Source organism: Balaenoptera acutorostrata, chromosome 18, assembly GCF_949987535.1.
Source record: "Balaenoptera acutorostrata chromosome 18, mBalAcu1.1, whole genome shotgun sequence".
In the NCBI taxonomy this organism is placed as follows: domain Eukaryota; kingdom Metazoa; phylum Chordata; class Mammalia; order Artiodactyla; family Balaenopteridae; genus Balaenoptera; species Balaenoptera acutorostrata.
Window position 1 is genome coordinate 818,882 of NC_080081.1, and position 14,059 is coordinate 832,940.

At 49.8% G+C, this 14,059-nt stretch overlaps 1 protein-coding gene across 5 annotated transcripts in view; it reads right to left on the reverse strand.

Moving 5' to 3' along the window:
• The window catches only part of ATP11A (ATPase phospholipid transporting 11A), a 124,753-nt gene that overhangs the window by 13,867 nt on the left and 96,827 nt on the right, over nt 1–14,059 (reverse strand). For all 5 annotated transcript variants that reach the window (XR_009005880.1, XM_057532692.1, XM_057532690.1 and 2 more), the window contains 8 exons: nt 11,923–12,104; nt 9,931–10,182; nt 8,621–8,795; nt 6,397–6,499; nt 5,998–6,143; nt 5,376–5,435; nt 4,785–4,912; nt 2,747–2,882 (listed from right to left, as the gene is read on the reverse strand). Coding sequence is in view for 4 of the 5 variants with exons in the window: in XM_057532692.1 (XP_057388675.1) it covers nt 2,747–2,882; nt 4,785–4,912; nt 5,376–5,435; nt 5,998–6,143; nt 6,397–6,499; nt 8,621–8,795; nt 9,931–10,182; nt 11,923–12,104 (1,182 nt within the window). In the remaining variant the exon portion in view is untranslated. The remainder of the gene's footprint in view (nt 1–2,746; nt 2,883–4,784; nt 4,913–5,375; nt 5,436–5,997; nt 6,144–6,396; nt 6,500–8,620; nt 8,796–9,930; nt 10,183–11,922; nt 12,105–14,059) is intronic.

The window sequence follows — 14,059 nt, forward strand, 5'->3', positions numbered from 1 at the left end:
GCCTACAGAATGATTTAGGTCTTTAGGGGTCACCTCCCAACCATCACTAGACCAGGGCAGCTACAATGTCCCACCAAGAAGACACGCTCGTCCTCCTTGGAAGGGGACAGCGATGACCGGTATCACCACTGAACCACCTGCTGCCCAAGACCAAGGGCATCACCAGCCCCCTGAGGCTGCCCTTGACGTACAGCTTTGTTTGCAGCTTTATCTGAATTACTACAGAACCAGCCTAATATCATTTTTGGTTTTGTAAGTGATGCAACCCCCTTACCTGCCAAACAAACAAGAATTTAAGAATCAATGATTCAGAGCGAGAAGGCTCTGTGTGGAGCCCCCGAGGTACCGCGCGGGTCTAGAGTCAGACCATGGACGGGGTGCACTGGCCACGCGTGGCCCTGGGGGCTCCCCACCTCCTGGGGCTCCCCACCTCCTGGTGATAAAGGTCTACCCTGGGTCCCTGCAGGTGTCCCTCCGCTTATGCTGGCCTTGCTCTCACGCCTCTACGTCTTTAGGTTGTTTATCGTCCCCCACGCGCCAGTGACCCAAGGCACAGCTGTGGACAGATGCCCAGGTCCAGCACCTCACTTGGTACGACTGTCCCGCATGCTGCCCTGACATCACCGTGCATCTCGGGAGCTTTTCATGTGACAGGGTGGGCGTGGCCTGTGCTGACTGTTCCCACGGGGGCCTCAGAGCTCCTGGCCCATGAGCACAGGGCCCCAGCCAACTGGTGTTTTTTCTACCTCGCTCTCCCTTCCTGCCATCGTTTCAGATTCTAACCAACACTTCTGTCCCATAACAGCTGAGCAAAGGCACAGAGGTGGCGGGCGGGGGAGGGATGGTACGTAACCATCTCAAGGAAAAGACCCCTTCTAGACGCTGGGATCCAGGTTCCATGGTGGCTCAGGGCACCCTCAGGAGCGAGTAGCAGAGAAACAGGAAACGGCAGAAGCCCTTGGCTCACGGGAAGGGCCCTAAGGCACCCGGGCCTGCAGCTCCGACCACAGCAGCGGCAGGAGGAGATGCGGCCCAGCCTCGCGCCAGGAAGGCCCCCCCGGCCTGCACCCGAGGCCGCTCGGGCGACCAGCACCTGTGTCCAGGGTGCATGTCCCCTCCCTGCTCACACCCGCCCTCTCGTGGGCTTGCAGAGCAGGGCCAACCATGTCACCACGTGACGTGAGTGTCAAGCAATTCAGCAGCCGTGTGGTCTAAAACTCATACCCTGGGTTTGAGCTCTAATTCCCTGACCTTGTACAGTATTTATATGTCTGAACTTCCACTTCCTCGGCTTAAACACCGTGAAACTGTCCGACTGAAGGAGCGACAGTGGTGAGCGAGGGTGACGCCTGCAGAAGCGACTCACTGCCTGGATCCTGGGACCACGGATGCTCGGGACGTGAAGTCTGAGCTCTTTAAGGTACATGTGAGGTGCTCACTTAAAGCTGGGCCCGCAAGGAAATCGCACTAAAGATGCAGAAGAGCAAACAGTAAGACAGCTCGACTCAGCTACTGATACATGGCCTGGTGGCACCCGGGAACTAGTCTACTAAGACGAAGAGTAAATTCTTGAAAAATGTAAAGATTTTAGAAAAGCGCAATAAGACTTTGAAAAATCCTCAAGACCAATTTAGGAAAAATTGGTTTAAGTTATAATGAGAGATAACAGCACCTTTCAGTCACAAGGAAAAAGAAACAGACAAATCGATGGGCAAACACACAGCAAGACTCTGAACTTCAGGCCAACCACGCGGAGGGACAAATGGGCAGAGAGGTGTCCCATCAAACAGGACATGCAGTAAACCTCTGTTCACAAGCTCCCCTTCTTTACGTGGACCCTGGGACATCAGGCCAGAAGCAGGACGCCGGGCCCCGGGCCTCTCGATATTCTCCAGGCGGGGGTGGAGGTTGGCCACGGTCAAAGCAGCATTCCCGCCGGCCTCGCATACTTGTGTGTCTTCCTACTTACTTAGGTCAAGGGAAGTCCAAACAGATCAAGTCCACTTAAAAACATCACTGACCCCGCTGGCGGTCCCCAACATGGAAATCCAGGGAGTAACCTCAGCAACAGTGACCCAAGTGGACACACACGTCTCTGGGACGACCCCAGTCCTACAGACATGGGGCAGCAACTAACAGCATTTCTACCGACAAAGCACACAGAGGGAGTCACGTTGGAAAATATTTTCGAGAAATATTTTATTTATAATGCACTCCAAAAACACAAAGGACACACCCACAGATTTCTTACCATGTGTGTGTTGGTGGTCACTATCTGAGAGTGGGAAGGAAGCCATGGCAAAAAGAAAAAAGCAAGATACAAATAAAACAACCCCTAGAAATTATGCAAAAAACCAGAGAGCTGAACGTCTCCCAGGAAACTGTAAATCTACTCGTTGCGAAGGAAACAGATACTTAAGGACGTGAACAAACACTACAATGGATTAAATACTAAATTATTTCCTATATTTAATAAGCCACGTCTCAATGATCGAATCGAACCACTAGATATATAGTTAATGGTGAGTAAGCTACAGAACTAAAGCCTGGAACCCCTCAGGAAGGGGGTCCCTACAGTCGGCAGAACTCTGCCATCATGTCCCTTCCGTCCAGCTGGGGGGCAGACACCCAGACACGGTCCCCACGGGCTGTGCTGAGACTGCGCTGACCCGGGACCGTGCTGGATTCAAGCTCTTTCCCCAAAGAATCCCAGAGCCACGTCGACACGACCCAGTTCCGTACTAACCTGTCCGTTGCTGGTCACGGTTGTGTTTTCAAACATGAAGTAAGCACCGAAGAAAAACACCAGAGCATCGAACACGCCTAAGAACGTCCAGTAAATGAACACCCGCCAGCGGAGGAGAGCATTCTTGGCGATGTCTCTGGGGGAGGCAAAGGGTGGGAACCTGTGATCGCGTCCACACACATGCACCCACTCAGCCCCCACTGTGTCCACCGGCCCTGCGGGCGCCGTCCTCATCCGGGGGCCCCTGACTCGCGGAGAGCCCTGAGGTGGCAGAGCTGCAGGGACAGGAGGAGGAGGGCCCCTGGAGGGGGCGGGGCCCCTACTGACACCCGCTCAGCCAAGCCCCGAAAAGCGGGTCCTGGAGAAGCCCGGCCGCGAGCACAGGGTTCCTGGTCTCCCGCCTGGGGTCACCCCACACAGCCCGTCCACGTCGCGGCCAGACCCCCATCTCCACCTGTTGACTGGCCGGCACATGCTCTGAATGCACGGAGCCTGTGGGATGCCAGGTGGGCCTCACGACTGACCACGCCCCCGAGTCACACCTGCGGCTCCTCCGGCCACACAGCCTGTCACTTCACTCAACACCACACCTGGTCCCAGAAGGGCCCTGGGACAGCTTGCAGCACAAAGCTGTTGTAACCGAAACCATCACGGTCAAAGCACAGTAAGAAGGGAGCAAACACGCTGAGGTGTGAGGGGCGACGTCCCCAGCTGACACAGTGGGAAGGACCAACAGACATTAAGTTTGAGCTTCCTGGGAGCAAAAGCAAAATGTTCTCCAGACTTTGCATTTTACTACATAGGGATATTCCCGAACAATTTGTTTGAATATTTTATTTCTCAAAGTGGACTGTTATATCACTACAGGAAGAAAGATGGCAGCGCTCACACTTCTGCTTCTGACAGTAGGGACACAGGACACAGGGACACGCTGGCATCCACTAATGACAAGACTGCGGGCCTCCGGGACCAGGCTGCGCATTTCGCGATAGGACTTCCTACACCTGTTAGTTTAGTTCAATAACGCAGAGAAGCTGCAGGATTCCCTCTGGGTGTGTGTCTAAAATGGTGTGTGTTCTCCTATTTTCTCAGACTTATTCCTGTATCATTAAATGCACGTGACAAACTCAGAGCTTGCTTTTTTAATCACCTACAGGGATTATTTTGGACCCCAACACGTCAAGACCCCATTTAATGGCTAATGATTCTGATGAAGGCCGTGGGGCTGGCGACGTGTCTTGACTGTGTGGGCACAGGACTCACACACATGAAAAGCCTGCACAGAATTAAGTGCACACACACGTGAGTACATGTGTGCACACGAACAAGGACCAGTAAAACTGAGAAAACTCCAGTAAGATGGCTGGGCGTGTCGCATTGTTGCCCTGCTTGTGACCCTGTCCTGCGGTTCTGCAGGATGGTCTGTCAGATGTTACCACTGGGGAAATTGGATAAAACCTCACAGAATCTCTCTACTATTTCTTACAACCACATGTGAATCTAAAATGTTCTGAAAATAACACGTTTAATTTACAAAGCCACAATAAACAGTGACACATTGAATCGGTCAGAGATCCTGGGGTGCAGTTCTAAAATAGCAGAAAAATCTTTTCCTTGTTATTAAAAATACTTTTTAGCAGAAGAGAGCACCCTGAGATCAGCTATGTTAACTCTTCTCTTTTCTCACTGAATGGAACCTATTTGGACCTGCAAGGATCATTTAGGCCATAAATCCACTGGGGTCACAAGGGGATAGAAACTCTCACCCCAAGTTCTTTCAAAACCATTGAAAAATATGGTGAAATACAAACTGGCTTAACGTGTACATTTCAAACGCAACATAAATCCTCTGTCTGAATTTGGAGTATATTCACTTAAATTACATTGCTTCCTGCTTGAAGAATCTCCTGTGGAAGCAAGTGTGTCAGCTGACACTGAATCGTCTGGTTTTTAAGTACTTCAACCAAGTATTATCTGGATTCGCGGTAGGGCTGCCCGGTCCTTCTCCGTGTCTACAGCGGCTGTCTGCTTGAGGTACCTGTAGAGGGCAGGGTCCCTCTTGAGCGTGTCCATGGCGACGTGCTGCTCCATCAGGCTATACAGCAGGATGGGGAGGGAGGTGAAGCTGATGTTGTACAGCGTCAGGTAGGCAGTGTCGTACAGGGTCTGCAGGACCGAAAAACCACGTGAAAACAGCACCCGGGCATCTTGACAAGATTTTCGGATAATTTGTTTCAATATGCATATGTAGTTTTCATTTACAAAGGCCCATAAACATGAGCATTCTAAAATGCACACAGAGCCATTTTTCTACAGATACAGAAGGACAAGGACATTTTTCAAAGTGTCACGATGTCGACTAGTCTGGATTAAAATCACAGCGGACCCACCCGGTCCTGCCATTCCAAACCTGCAACAACAGAAAGTTGCATAAAAGTTTGCAATTCTGATCGCCACCTCCAAGCTTCGATTTTCCCTGGTCCTGGATGCTTTAGATGAAAGCAGATCAGCGACGGAACGGGGGTCATCTGGCCTGCATGCCCTGCCATCCACCCTCCGCCCACCACAGACACATGCGGGGAAGCGGGATAAGGCTCAGGTGAGCTCGACCTCAGGCCTCAGGACTCACCTGTTGTGAAAACCCACAGAAGAACTGGTATAAAAACTGAGGGAAAATGAAGCAGACATTCTGAAAGACAAGTCACACGCCTGTTAATCAAGGGCACACTGTAACAGGTGTCACTTTTCTATCCCGTCACAGAGCTTGGCCACGTGACACACTCTACCTGGGCAAAGTGCCCCACATTCTCCAGCAAGACGGGCAATGGCTCTAAAACTCTTTGCTCATCTCAGGGGCTCCCACAGTGCACACAGGACCATTCTGGTCACCCTGAGATCAGACAGACTCAAGGGAAACTTGTGGCAGAGAAATGAGGAGGCAACGTCCGTGTCAGTACAGACAGGAAAGAATGCAACCGCATTAAAGAAGAAGAAACTACTTCAAGGAGCTATAAAAGAATGCCCCTTCCTCAAGCGTTTTACAGCCCGTATCTCACTGGTTCCAGATTCAGTTTTGAGACTGTGCGAAGAGAGCTGGGCGTTTGCTCCCGTGGTCCTACGATTACCCCCTCCTTTCTGACAGTCACTTCTATCCACGGACAAATCAGCCCTGTAGCCTCGGGGCATCGTGACAGACGAGCCATCGGTCACACGCTCTGAGACGGTGAGAGGGGAAAGGAAAGCCTTCCTACCTTATAAAAGAAGTACTGCACAAGCTCCGATATTCGAATGTAGTAAAAGTGCCCGTGAACAAGCAGCATCTTCTTTAAATGCTTAAATTTCGGTATCGCGTAGTCACTGTTCCTGGCAGCCTGGCGACCTTCCTTCCCAACGATGCCTACAAGAAGGGAGCAAGCGTGCTGAGTAAAGCCCTTCTCAGCGCCACGCAGGTGGACACGGACACAGGCAAAACGGGGCGAGGCGGAACCGTGACTGTCGGATTTCCAGTCACGAACGCTCTGTGTCACAGACAGTGTCCTGAACGTGTGTCTGAATTCTATGGCCCTGCCTTGGCTGTGTCCTTTCTCGTCCAGCTGCGTGATAAACCCGGGTTACCAAGAGGCGCAGGGAAGCAGAACCGAGGGGCTTACCTATGCCCACGTGGGCCTCTAGGATCATGCTGACGTCATTGGCGCCGTCACCAATCGCTAAAGTGATAGGGCGCTCTTTTGAAAATTTGATTAACTTAACAATCTGGAAAAGAAGTAAGTGCAGATTTTATCGTCTCTGTTGTATTTTTGTAAAGATCATTCGCTAACTAGGCAGAAACGACAAAGATGTAAAGTTAGCCAAGGAAAAATGAAACAACTATGTGCTAAAAGTGAATTATTTACTATATGCAGTCTATTTTATCCACTTAGGATAAAATCTTTTTCACGTCGAAAGTGAAACACACTTAAGCAAAAGCAGCTAAGAAATGACTGTAGTAAGATAAGCTGAGCAGGCTGGTGGGCAAACAGGACGGAGAGTGAAATCCGGGAAGTCATTTGCAGGGGCTGCTCTACTCCTTATGTAAACGTGGGGGGAAACAGATTTAAATATATGGGGGCGGAATGTGAACGCTGCACTCCGTTAGAAGATACTGCTATTCCGAGCTATCTGGTTTCAAGCATCTATTTTTTAAAATAAGCTGTTCATTTACTTTTCAAATTTGTCATGTGTGCAAAACCAAAACTGACAACTCAATGCGATGAATAATTTCCAAATTTTTAGTCTGTGTCTTTACAGTCTTTTTTCCCTATTTATGTGCCGAAGTATAAGGTTCCACGATGTAAGACTGAAAAGATGAGGAAAAAATGTGTGGATTGTCTTCTTGTTTCAAGACTGAGACACTAATTGGTATAAAAGTTTGCAAAAGTCAGTTAAGAACCTAAAAGAAATACCAAGTAACATGTGAAGACCAAACGACACCCTTAGTTCTGATCTGGACATCACTATACGAGGTTTACGCAGAGTCACACACTTAAGAGGGACAGTCGGGAATAAAACCATTTTTATCCCAAATACAATGTACATGAATTCTTGAGTCTGCTTCTCTTCACTGAGAATCACCCCAGGGCGATGCTGGTGTTTTATGCTTAGTGACACTGTCACGTGGCAGATCAGTGTAGCACGCGTGCAAGGACGCTAAAAATGACCCCTTTGCACGCGGTGTTCAGTATTTTACCTTAAGCACTAGGTCAGTCTGAGAAGCTGACAGTTTCCTTCATGAGCAACTCAAGAGAAACTGATCTCCCTTATCTAAAATGTGGTTTACAGAATTGGGACTGTTTTAGGTTTACCAACACCAGAAAGGCACACGTGCTCACGTTCGTATCCCATATGCTTTAAAAAATATTTAATAACACACAACAGGGGGCTTCTCTGGTGGTGCAGTGGTTAAAAATCCACCTGCCAATGCAGGGGACACGGGTTTGAGCCCTGGTCCAGGAAGATCCCACGCGCCACGGAGCAACTAAGCCCGTGCGCCACAACTACTGAGCCCGTGCTCCAGAGCTCGAGAGCCACAACTACTGAGCCCATGTGCCACAACTACTGAGCCTGTGCTCTAGAGCCCTCGAGCCACAACTACTGAAGCCCGCGCGCCTAGAGCCCATGCTCCGCAACGAGAAGCCACCACAATGAGAAGCCGCGCACTGCAACGAAGAGTAGCCCCCGCTCGCTGCAACTAGAGAAAGCCCACACGCAGCAACGAAGACCCAGCGCAGCCAAAAAAAAAAAAAATTAAGAAAAAAACACACGTCAGGTGGTGTTTCCACAAGAGTGTGGTGCAATGGGCAGAACGTGAGTTCGGAGTCCGACAGAGTGGAAGCCGATTCGGACCGCCACTTTCCAAATCATCCCTCCAGGCAGGTTCTCCTGATTTTCTGTGTCTTAGGTACTTCATTCCTAAAATTGGCACAGCCTCCCTCGCCTCAAGGGTTACCGTGAGGGTCGGTGGGTTCGCACCTGCCTCAGCAATCGGCACACAGTAGGTGCTCGACTGCAGCTGCCTCCCTCCCGGCTTCCGTACAGACTCTTACAGACGGCTTTACCTCCCTGATACAGTTCTGTTTACGTGAGAGGTGGGACGGACATCTCCCTTGGTCTCTGTACCCGGAAGGGCCATCCATTTGATTCCATCAACGCTTACTAACCACAGCGAGCAAAGTAAGTCTCACGGTTCAATTTCTATCATTTTTGCTTCCATTTTTAAAAGGAGGTGCTTTGCTAGATTTAAAAAAAACCCCAGAGGCTGCAAGGGCTCATGAATGGCTCTCACTACGTAACCCCCTTCCCCCTGGGGTCCCTAGCTGGCTCCTGGCGGGCGCGGACCTGGGCCTTCTGCAGGGGCGCCATCCGGCAGCAGAGCACGGCGCTGCAGTTCCGGCAGATGTCCAGGAAGAGCTCCCGGTAGCTGCTGGAGCTCCCGTCCTCACGTGGCTTCATTATCAAGGACAGCGCGGCACCATCAATAATTAAACCGTAGTCCTGCGCGTCGGCTGAGAGTCTGTCAGATCACACAAACCGGAGGAATTACTCAACAACTAAATGCAGAGATCTGAGAAGACTATGGATATCTACAGACGCTACCCATTCAGGATCAAGGATTAAGAAACTGGTTTTTCTTGTTTTGTCAATAATGATACAGTCTCTAGATCAGTGGCTGTAAGGCCTTTGATTACATTTTAAAATTGTGTGTGAATTAAACTTTCTCATTTCACTGAGGCAAAGCAAACAACGGTTGCAACTGTGGATTCCTGGGCGTGTTCCGGTACTTGACAACAGAAGGAGAGCGTTTATCCCGCTATCGAAGAGACCGGCCTTTATTCCCGAACTGCCTGGCCACCTCAGCCAACCACAGTCTTTATTGTTACAACTAATACCTCCTTGCTACTCTGCCCGGGTGACGTGACTTGGAAAGAACATGGTCGTAATATTTCTCTTTGCTGGGTTTCAAAATTACAAGGAGTATCTCTAATCCCCAAAAGGAATTCTGCAGATAGGGCAAAGGGAAATATCGTTGTACCATTTATAAATGAATAATTTTAAATTCACATATGATTAGAGAGCTGCCTTTCCTTTACCTAAGTTAATGAAAATTTGAAATGATTCAAATGAAATCTAATCTTAGATCATGCATCTAATACCAGCAAGGACAGCATTGATAAAATGTGAATAAATTGGTGAATATTCTTGGAAAAAACAACTGTAGGGCATACACTGTTTTGTCTTCATCGACAAACGACCATGCATTATTCACGTCTCCCTCCTGCTCTGGCAGATGCCCTGAGGAATCCACGATGCAGCCCCCAAGCGTCGTAGAAGCAGATGGGAATCACGCCATGCACGATATTTTGTAAATCCATGAATCAAGTCTCTGCATCCTCAGCCAGCAGTCTGCAAGTGAGCATACACACACACACACACACACACACACACACACACACACACCCCACCCCCACCCCCCCCCGCTCTGATGCAAAAAGGCATGTCACAGTTGCTAAAGAGAAACAGCTCTGGTCATGGTCCCGACCACGGGATGCTGTTAGAGGCCAGAGGACAGGACCACATCTGCACAAGGGAGATGAGGCCACGGCCCTGCCCACGGAGCTTGCCCGTCCCTCTGCAAACGTCCCGCCTACCCTGAGAAGTTGTCGCGGGTCAGGCTGGCGCCGCAGTGCAGGATGGTCTTGCTCAGCTCGAAGAGCACGTCGTGCAGACTCTGCTCCTCCAGCCTCTTGGTGGTGACCTCGAGCAGCTGCGTATTCCTGCGGAAGAGCTTGCAGGCGTAGCAGGCGGCGGCTGCTGTCTCCATCTTGTCACCCGTGAGCACCCACACCTTGATGCCCGCCTTCTGCAGGGCCTCGATGGTGTCGGCCGCCTTCTCCTGCAGCCTGGGGGGCGGGGGGCGGGGGACCACACACACACGTCAGCGTGGACACAGCAAACCGAAGTGTAGAATTCCAAGGACTTGTGATCTACTAAACTGTTTCCGTTTTTTGCCCCCAAATTAAAAAGCACCGCGGTGCTGGCTCGTGATTTACTGTAAAGGACCTGAAGCTGGTTACAGCTGTGTATTAACTTTTTACAACAAAACACTTCCTAATACCACAAAATCCACAGGGATAAAATATTAAGAAACAAAATGGCATCTTGTGCAAGTAACAGTTGCCGAGCACACAGTTTTCTGCCTGGTGGGACTTGCTACTCAGAGAGGATTTTACGCTATTATAAGAAGGCCCATCATAACCGCCAACCAAAAAAGTCTTAACCAGGGAAAAACGGGACCTGGAAAAGAGGTGACACTCACCACCTTTTCTTTGTGCATAAACTGCTCTAATTTTGCCACGTATCAAATTGGAGCCCAGGTTCCCCTGGAGAACGTGCAACGCCAGTCGCGGCTCTGGGACTGGCTGAGGGGCGTCACAGGCTCGCCGCGCGTCAGATGCTGCGGGAAGCACTCGCCTGCGACGTTTTGTCTTTGCCAGAACCTTGCAGGACGAGGACTGTGTTATGACCCTGGTCCACGTGTAGAAAACCCAAGGCTTGCAGAGGCCAGAGAACAAGTCTGAGGATAAACGGCCCTCCTGATCTCGGTCAGGCTGTCTTGCCATCCGCGGAGGTCTGGCATCAAAACCATGTCTGCCTCATTTGGGGGCCTGCTGCGTTCTCTAGATTTTAGAGTCTTAGTTTTTGACAGATGTGTGTCAGTGATGTACTGTTTTTCTGTCCAGTGCTGAGTGAAAGGAAAGGGAAGGATCTGGTTTCTGCCTGGAAGCCTCGGGTTAGATTCTGGGGTAAACTTCCCAGGCCAAGTCTGGAGCTGATACAATTGTACTATTCTAGAGACAGAAAAAACCATCTCTCATTTCATCCTGTTTTGCAAAAAGGAAACCGAGGCCCAGAGTGGTCTGTAAGGATGTTGGCTAGAGACTTTAAAGAAATAATTTGTAATCAAATATCGTCACTCCAACCCCTCCCCTCCCCCCCATCCCCGGGGATCTACTCTCAATGTCCTGAGGTGTCAGCTCCCCCCAGGTGCATCAGCTCCCAGGACCCCTGTGAGGGTCCTCGGCTCTGCAGGCAAGGATCCCTCCGCCCTTAAGAGCCTTCCCTTCTCCCCAGTTCCTCCAAGGACCCAGGAATTTTACCAGCTATTATTGTCAGTTTTTGCAATATTCTACTTCATTATTTTAAATTCCTTCAATGCGTGATGACAAAAACACTGAGAATGTTAAGATCTAAAATGTTTACACTCGTATTTGGAAAGAACTAGTGACAAATTTAGGAACAGATTAGTTATTGATTCCATCCTAAAGAATAATTGAACAACATAGCCTTGTAGCTTGACTATTCCTAATATGGTGTGAAAATACTGACCATTTCTGGTTTCTTCTGGGGAAGTGTGGCTTTCAGGCCTTTTATTCGTGGAAAGTCAAACATCACAATAGCACAGCCTGACCCCCTGTGCTATTACCCTAGGCAACCAAGCGGCCTGGCCGGTCCTGACGCGTGAATGCGTTCACCGGGTGCGGCTGACACCGGCTGTGGGGCTCCTCCCGCAGCGCCCCTGTAGCCCCTGCTGTCCCACTGCCACATGACTATTTCTGAAAACAAGCGCAGCGAGCCCTTACCGATCCTCCACGGCCGTAGCACCGAGCAGGATAAGGTCTTTCTCTATTTGCTCATAGGCTTCTGCTAACTTCCTTTCCCGATCTTGAAGTGCCACTTTGGCAGCCTGCAGCAGCTCACAGACGCCTTCATATTCTTCTTGGATGAGCCTTTTGTAGGCAACGCACAAGGTCCGAAGCCCCTCCTGCAGGACACAAAGCAGCACTTAACGTGAACTCGAGGGTCACTTTGCTGAATATCACTTCCCAAAGCTTTCCCGACACCCCTCTCCAGCTGGAGTGAGTAACCAGAGAACGAGAAACCAACCCACCCTCAAAGGGCTGGTCGTCTGCAACCAGCATATCCGCCTTAAATATACATAATCATGGTAGATTATAAAGTTTTCAAACTAGTAAGCGTGGGAATACAAAATATAAACCAGGGCCGTCGAAAGATAAGACTTTGTTCTTTTATTTTGACAAATGAAGAGTTAACCTTTTTCAGGATAGCAATTTGCAATTTATAGTAAATATCAAGTGATATTTCTTTTTTCTTTGGCCACACCACGTGGCATGTGGGAACTTAGTTCCCTGACCAGGGATTGAACCCACGCCCCCTGCAGTGGAAGCTCAAAGTCTTAACCGCTGGACCACCAGGGAAGTCCCATCAAGTGATATTTCTAAAGTGATGCTTCACGTGGGGTGTTTGTGCAACACTTTGATCTTATTTGGGTCTCACAGAAGGAAAACCACACGGTTATCGATCAAACCTATCGGGTCCACAGGAGAGTAAAATAAGAACCTAAGACTAGTTCTGGATGTCAGGGCACACAGGGCAAGCACAGCAGCCGGCAGGGCACCAGGAAGCTGGGCTCTCGAAGGCTCCACACGGAGCACTTTCCCTCTGTCAACGGACGTTTCCTTCGGTCACGATGAAGCAACCGTCACAATGGCCCCACTGGCGACCTTGGATGATCCCCTTCTGCTTCCCTTGTTCCTTCAGCCCCAACTCTACTGATCCCCTGAAATGAGCCAGAGTCTCCTACGTAATCAGTCCAAATTCTGGGAGAACACTGGTTTCTAAGATTTTAAGAAGGTTTTCCACTATATGAATTCTAACGTCCCATAACTCTCAGGGAACGCGTCACATCTCTCATATTTTCTCCGACCTCCAGATGCAGCCGAAGGACACGATCACGGTTGGGTTAACAGCTCTTATTGTCCCCGGAGCTCTCGGAAGCCTGAGGGCGGGAAGGGAGCCCCCGCGAAGGAGCAGGACAAAAGCAGCATCTGTGTGTCCGACACTCTGGGAAGGCTCTGAGCTCCGTGACCGCCCACCGTCCAGGTGCTGAGTCAAGCAAGCAGCCCGCTCGCCTCTCTCTGAGAAGGCAGGTCCCTCCCCACCCCTGAGCTGTGAAAGCGTAGAGATGTTGTTGCCCTGCATCCTTCCCGGGTCCGCTCCCCGCTCACTTCGCTGCCCTCCTGACTGCCTTCCTCCTTTGTGGGGCGGGAGCTCTCAGGCCGCTGGCACTGTCTTACTTCACCCCCGACTCCTTGGCACACAGTAATAACTCGGTAACTTCTGCCAAAAAAAGTAAGTGGTTGAAGTTGGATCAGAAGCATCCATGGTGATCAAGTTACAGGTCAGAGACATGAACCTGAACTACAGGACGGATCCTCTGGCTTCTCCTAAGAGGTGAAACGCACAGGATGTATGACTTCCTTCTCACGCCAGAAAAACTGCACGGTAAGAAAGAGGTTTTACGAGGATAGTAATTCAGAGCTGTCCCAGAACTTAGAGCTGGTGTGAACGGTCAGCAGAAACTTCAGAAATAAATAGAACCTTGCTTTTAAAAGCAGCTATGGGACTTCCCCTTGTGGAAACATGGAGTAGAAATACTTTCTCCTCTATTCTTCCTGCGAAGTATTACTAAAACCCTGGACACTGTATATAAAACAATACTGATATACAAACAAAGCCAGACAAATACATCACAAGGAAAGAAAATTACGGAACATTATCCCTTACAAACATAGATGCAAAAATCCTCAACAAAATTTCAGTAAACTGACTCTTAACAGTATGTCCGAAGGATTATATACATGACCAAGAGGGATTTATCCCAGGGATGCAAGGGTGATTCAACATATGAAAACCAAT